Raw genomic sequence first — 6,833 nt, 5'->3', positions numbered from 1 at the left:
CCTGTCATCAGTGTACTTCACTTATAACACTGGGGTGCACAAGCAATTCCCAGTCCACTACATTTCGGATGCAGTAAGTAGGTCTTTTTCCAAGCGCGAGCACATCACTACTTCTCTCTTTTATCGTGAAAATCTAATAAAATAACCATCAATGGTATTGTACTTCACATATTTAAGTATGAAAGTCAGGGGATGTGCTTTGCAGACGAAGGCACTGCGTTTTACATTTCCGAGAGCAAAAAATATCGCATGCGCAGCATAACCACACAGCCCATTAGAATGGAGTAAATATGTTGCGACGGAGTTTATCGATGGTTGTCAGGCAGCCCAGTCACGTCGGGTCCGGCACAGCGAGCAGTTCCAGCCAGATGCCTGTGCGAGGAAGGCAGCAACAGATCCTTGGGTCTGTCTTCCTTACCTTAGGAGCCAAGCGGCCTTAGCAATGCTTGGGCTCCCTTCATCATTACAACGGTAACATTAAGCGTGCGTGGCCCAACATATGAGGTTAGTTTGAGACCACTGCTGCGAGAAAAAGCTTAAAACGTTGTCTACATAGCCTTAAGTTGAACGGCACAATATGCAACAGACAGCTTATACCAAGTCAGAGTATGTCGCAATCTCCTAAGCCTTCATGATATAACGATTATGAAAAAGGGCGCCAAACTGTTTTTTATGCATGGTACTTCAAAAGAGCAACAAAATAATCTTAGCCATTGTGTATTGCTTCGTTACATGTTTTGAGCAACCAACCATACTGCAACCCACCGCACAACCACATGGAATGAATGTGCTCATGCACGAAAAGACAACCACAGATACGCAGAAGTATGCATGAATTTATATGCGGTCCATGATAACGACTCGGTACACTGCGCCTCGCTAACACATCGGGAAATATACAAGTCTTTTACAGCAGTACGCACTCAACTAGCGAACTTCAGTTTAAGCTTGGACTGGCCACGTTCACAAGCAACATTTAACACAGAGAGTTAGAAGTCTATCATGCACATGCTTTGTGTATCTGTTGCAAGTCTCAACACCACAGCAAAAACTCATCACTTTGATGCTTTCTTCTTCTTTGGCTTGCAGTATTTGGCTTCGAGGTTTGCAATTAGATCTCCAAAGTCAGCCTCCCTCGACTGCTGTCTTTTGGCGATGGCGTTTGCCAGCGATTCCTGGCTGCCATCCAAGCCCAGTTCCATCTTCATCTTTTTGGCTTCTTCGGCTTCCTTCGTGTACCGTTTCTTTCGCGCGTTACGTGACTTCTTGGCCTCTTTGGTGAATTTGGGGTATGCCTTCACTTCACCGTCCTCTATGAGCTTATTTAAAATGTTGCGGTAGCGGTCTTCGTCTTCAATTTCGAAGCCGATGAGGTATTCGCTGATGGCGTCAAAGTCGCCCTCAAAGCGCTCGTAGCAGTCCTTGAGATCGGCCACCTCCTCACTGGAGCCCCTGTATTTGGCAAGGTACCTGTCGAGAAATGAATGTAGAAATGTTGAACAGGAAGAAGTGAAACATAAGTTGCAACAATACAGAACTTGCAGGGCAACCCACAAAGAAGGGTGTTGCTAAGTGAATTCACAGCTTTAATGAGTGCAGCATGGAGTCGGTGATCTAGCCATCTGCAATTGGGCTCGTTCGCGCTTGCACTAATGGGAAACATGTGACGTCACACGTTTCACAAACAGACTGCACTAAGAGGCCGAGTCGTTCCACCACATTTTGCATTTCCGTCATACACTTTCAGGTTGCAAACTTATTCTAAAGTGTATAGAAGATAATTCAACGCTACGTAAACAAACGTTCCCCTCCCCCTTCCACTACCCCTCCCCCCCAAATCGGAGGTTTAGGAGGAGGACGTCCAAAGGGATATCGGCGAGGCTACAGAAGTACGCAGGTGTACAAAGGAGTTCCTAATAAATAAAGTAAAAGGCCTAAAGTGTGATCTACAGTAGTGAACATTACACGCTATTAAAAAGATGATGAGAAGGCATGCCTCGATGCAAAAATTCTGAGCAGAGCTTCCGACAAATGAAACTACGGACTGAACGAGCTGTCCGAACTGAAGTTCTTTTGTTGTCACAGGCCCGGTGACATCTCGTAGCCTAATTTGCATTACTTTAACAGACGAAAACTAGCGCGTTTAGGATAATAACGAGATGGAATCACGAGCAGAAAGTGCCACGAGCACGTAGGGGGGCTTACTTATCTACATCGTCGAGGCTGATCTTGGGGAACAACAAACGCCAGTAGGAGGTCCAGTCGCGGTCGCCGGCCAAGTCGTCGTCCTCGTCGACGCATCCGGTGTCGTCGTAGGCGGCTCGCTTGTCACTGTCACCCAGTATCAGGTGCGCCTTGGAGAGGACCTGGAACTTTCGCGTGGCCGCCTCTTTTTGGGCATCGTCGGCACGGTCTGGGTGGACGAGCAGCGACAGGCGCCTGTACGCCTTCTTGATGGCGGCTTCGGACGCATCTTTGGGCACGCCGAGGAGCTTGTACAGGTCGGAGGTGCCGAACAGCTCTTCGCAGTCGGCGAGAAGACCCATCTTGCGAGGACGCGTGAGTCGTAGTTGCGCTTTGGTTTCGAGGACAGTGGGCGAGTAGCGAAGTTTCACCGGTTTCACAAACGCCGATGCCTTTTGGCGCGAAGAGTACGGACCAGCTATGGATTGGATTGCTCGAGAAGCGATATTGGTGGAGTAAGTGAAGTCGAGATCCTCGCCCCATGGGGTCGCGCCCGCTAGAGTTAAAAAGCCAATCTTGAAGGCGATGCTTTTTCTCGTTGAATGCGGCGGAAGTGATTTTGGGAGGCAGAAACTCGTCATAGACGTAGTGTTTTGAACACCGGTTCAGTCTTGCTCTCGCCTTTTTTGGTGCGGATCGTTCATTGTGGCGCTTGGCTTTATCACTTGCACGGTCTGTCGAGAAAGAAACTTTTAATTTGTCTTCGCCTGCTCTGCTCGCAGTAAGGGACGCTAAGGGCGGCGGCTATAATCACTTCCGCCATCTCCAATACGGCAAAGCTTGGCCTTCGAGATTGCCTTTTAATAATCGCTAAGGGCTGCATTTGAGAGACGGGGACGGAGACAACATGGTATCTTTTAATTCGTTTTGTTTCGTTTTCCTTCATTCTGGGTACCATATTCTTAATGTCAAGCATTCTCATCTGAGTCACCTCACTTTCTGACATGTATCTCGGTGTTTACGTAGGCCGATACCGAAGATAATGAGAGCACCCACAACAATAAATAAATAAATAAATAAATAAATAAATAAATAAAATGAACTTGTGTTTTGGATAGCCATCACACATTACTTCTGTCCGAATTAAATTAGGCTGGCCATTAAATTAAAAGCTTATCTCTGGAGCTCGTATCGAAATACATTGTAGAGGAGAAGTCGTTCTTATCGGCAACTAATGCACCGATTTGGTGATCGACATCATCTGCATAAAAAAAAATCAAGTTAACATTTAGTGAGTGTAGGAAGCGAAATTTCAATTGATGCCGTCTATCTTTTTACGAAAATTCTTAGAAATCGCAATATTTACAAAAACGAAACCATCAAGTTTACAACTTTAGATGAGCAATAAAAAACGATATCACATTCTGTATACTCCGTATAATAGTACATCTAAAGGCGACAAAATTTATGTATAATAAGTAGATAGCTCCCGAATAAAACACCGATATGTGAGAAAGACTTTTAACCCGTAAGCGTCGTGACAAATTCACGTAAGGTATACATTGACATGCCAATTAATCTTGTCCGCTTTGGTAGCTGTCTCTGGTGCAGAGTTACAAATTTTCAAACATCGCGCTTCTACATCATTCTAATTTCCCCATTTTCGACAACTTTTCTAAAAAATTATAGGCCCTGAATAAACACTCCCGTTCCTACAGTCACTAGAAATAAACTTCATTTCTCAAGTGCAACAAACTTCATTTAATTTGTTTTAGAGGTTGCTATATAAAATCGTTTCCATGTTGTTTACGTGTATTCCAATAGGCGGCATCGGAGCTAACGCACCCCGAGCTTAAGGGATTTTTCTCGACACGCCGTTCGGCATTTTATGACAAAGCCACTTCCGTTTCTAAATCGTATTCGAACTCGGGTACGTGAGGGGCATATGCCTCAATTCGAATGCACGTCCGAAGTGTTCTGAACCGCACAACTCTGACACCTGCACAGCAACTGACTTTCCGTTGTACCAAGTGCGAAGGCCGCGGTCAGGGCTCATCTAAGAACTGTCCAAAAATCAAGAATGTACTAAAGGTATGCTCAGGCAAACGGTGAGGGTTCATTCGACGGCATAAGGAGGCCTCCTACGCTGTGTGACTTTGTCGGCTCCGCCGAAGACGGATCTTCAACGGAGGATGTTTGGAGCCCACGACAGGCACGTACGCCGATCGTGCTCCCACATGGCTCGTTCTCCATCTATGCAGTTGTAACGCACGCACTCAAGCTGCAACGAAATGTGCAGCCAGAAACACAGGGATGCTGAAGATATGTGTGGCCCGCACTACTGGACGTGCACCTGCACTCCGAACGATGCTCAGAGGAGTTGCGACAACCTTCGGCCGTCCGTGGTATGCTTAAGGGACCCCTCACCAGGCTCCATATCAAATTTTGCTCATGCTCTGGAAGTTCTGACGTGTCCTCTAGGGAGCGTTCTGCCGCAAAAATGTTTCAAATCGGCTCATTGATAGCCGAAATAGAAATATTTCAGTGCCGCGAAACCACGATTTCAGAGGGCGAGCTCCGCTGCATACCGAGACACTCTCTCCACTCGCCCCGTCTAGCCTCCGCAAGAGAGATTCCTTCCCCGCGTTATCCCATACCGGACCTCGATGATCACGTGACGCCTTCGTCACAGGCGCCGCCTTCATTTTTTTTTTTGCGACGCTGCGCACTTCCGCTGACGGCGTTGCGCGCGAGCTGTTGTGATGTCTCGTTTCGCGCAGCGCACGATTTTGTGCGGTGTGCACAAGGACACATGACTAGCGTCATAATTCAGGGCTACACGAATACTGAGGCAGAACAAGCGGATCGCAGAGCATGATCACGCGCTGGAACACGGTAGAAAATGGCATAGTTTCGGTACCTGCGCTCGTGACAGCTCGACTGTGGGATCAAGCAGACGAAGTGGAATTGCACCTCTATAGCTTCGGTGCGAAGTAAAACAAACAAAAGAAGTTGCAGAGATCCCGTTTGTGCGTTTTATTATTTCTCTAAACTTCAATTTGCCAATTGAAGCAACAGATCATACAAATGACAGATGTTGCCTTGAATATTTGATTGAAAACTATTATTGCACCGAGCTGGGGTGCCCGCCTCTCAACCTACACGCACTCGAGGGAAGGGTGGGGAGGACGAAACAGTCCCCGCGCGTTGAGGACAGTGAACTTATTCAAGGCAAATCTTGCAGTGACGTCGTTATAGTCTTTCAGACGAAGGGCTATAACGATGGCCTCTGCAAAATTTGCTTTGAATAATTTTCGAAGTCACGCGTCACCACGAGCGACGTCACACTGCGGACACGACTACGTAGGCGCAGGGCCACGACTGCGTGACCATCCAGCTTGGAGCGCGTTCGCCGCGAGGGAAAGGGAAAATGCCGTTCGGATTGAAATTTCAGACCTTTCCGCGGCGCGTAGCGATGTAATTCTTTGCAAACAAGATCGTTGGCGCGCATTGTATGCTCTGCGCTTGTCAGCTCAAAATGGCCAGACCTTGTGAGGGGCCCTTTAAGACTAGCAAGTAATGGTAACGGTGAAATCACTTGTTAATGTTCACTATAACGTGGCTGTTTGGGCATATTGATGTGACATTATGAGTGAAGCTTTTAGCGCGCTACAAGTTCATGGCGAGGAGAAGTACACACCGAACAGACGAGCGCAGTCGCGCGGCAAATGCAGGCAAAATTACTGCGCTACTTTCCGCTCGAGGGACTTTGCGTGTATTTGCGGGCTTCTTTAACACTCGAAAGAGCACTTTTATGTAGCACGTATTGAGCAACAGAAAGCTGTATCGGGAGTTTTTCGTGTCTCCCTACGATTTTCTCATTGACACTTTTCATGTAATTATAATATTTGGGAAGTTGATTAATTAATTAAGACTAATTATCTAAATAGGTAGAATTAAAAAATAATCTGGGTATCTCGTAGCGACGGCAAACAGCATTACCTTTGTTCTGTCCAGGTACGTGGCATTTGCGTAAACTCTGACTATAGTTAGCTGGGACGCCCTGTATATAGGCAATACTCTCTTCCATATCACACATGCGCAGTCTGCCAGAATTTTTTCTCATTTCTTTTCTTTTTATTAGCACGCAAGTACGATAGCTCCTTGCGAGATAGACCGTCGTATATCGATAGACCTTTATGGTCCCGAGTTTCAAAATGAATGGTTGTCAGTCAGCGTTCATGTGTTTCGTGTCTACTTCCATCGTTTTGTTGTGCGCTAAGAGCTTCAGTCTTGCTAATGCCATACAATCGTGCGTTGTTGACGGGCATGCAGAAGTCGGCAGCATCGCAGGTGAGTACAGTTAAGTGCTGGAAGTACTATCTCAATCCAGTACTTGCAAGCCTCAGTTAAAGCAGGAGCGATGTCCAACTCTCTGCACCTTTTCAGAAGAAAAAAAAAAAAAGATGCCAAAGAGGCATACGTTTTAGACAAAGCATAACCAGTCGTCGTTAGAGCAAGAAATACTTGGATTAAGTGGACAAAATGCACGCATGCGCTAAATGCTGTCACAACGCTATAGTTCGCTACATGCATGCTGTCTACGGTCCTGCGAGATAGTCTGCAATGGGGACGTGCACCGCTTCAAT

The 6,833-nt window shown here is 46.6% G+C and overlaps 1 protein-coding gene across 1 annotated transcript; it reads right to left on the bottom strand.

The window, feature by feature from the left end:
• Nucleotides 1-820: 820 nt before the first annotated feature.
• Nucleotides 821-2,680, bottom strand: LOC139048883 (dnaJ homolog subfamily C member 9-like). Its single transcript, XM_070523795.1, has 2 exons — nucleotides 2,206-2,680; nucleotides 821-1,470 (listed from the first exon to the last, which is right to left on the bottom strand). Exons 1-2 carry the CDS (start codon nucleotides 2,544-2,546, stop codon nucleotides 1,056-1,058), a joined length of 756 nt encoding a protein of 251 aa, XP_070379896.1. The 5' UTR covers nucleotides 2,547-2,680; the 3' UTR covers nucleotides 821-1,055.
• Between the last annotated feature and the right edge of the window lie 4,153 nt (nucleotides 2,681-6,833).

The sequence above is a fragment of the Dermacentor albipictus genome, chromosome 8 (genome assembly GCF_038994185.2).
Source record: "Dermacentor albipictus isolate Rhodes 1998 colony chromosome 8, USDA_Dalb.pri_finalv2, whole genome shotgun sequence".
Lineage (NCBI taxonomy): Eukaryota > Metazoa > Arthropoda > Arachnida > Ixodida > Ixodidae > Dermacentor > Dermacentor albipictus.
Note: the sequence above shows the minus strand (reverse complement) of the source record. Positions and strands in the feature narration are given on the sequence as shown.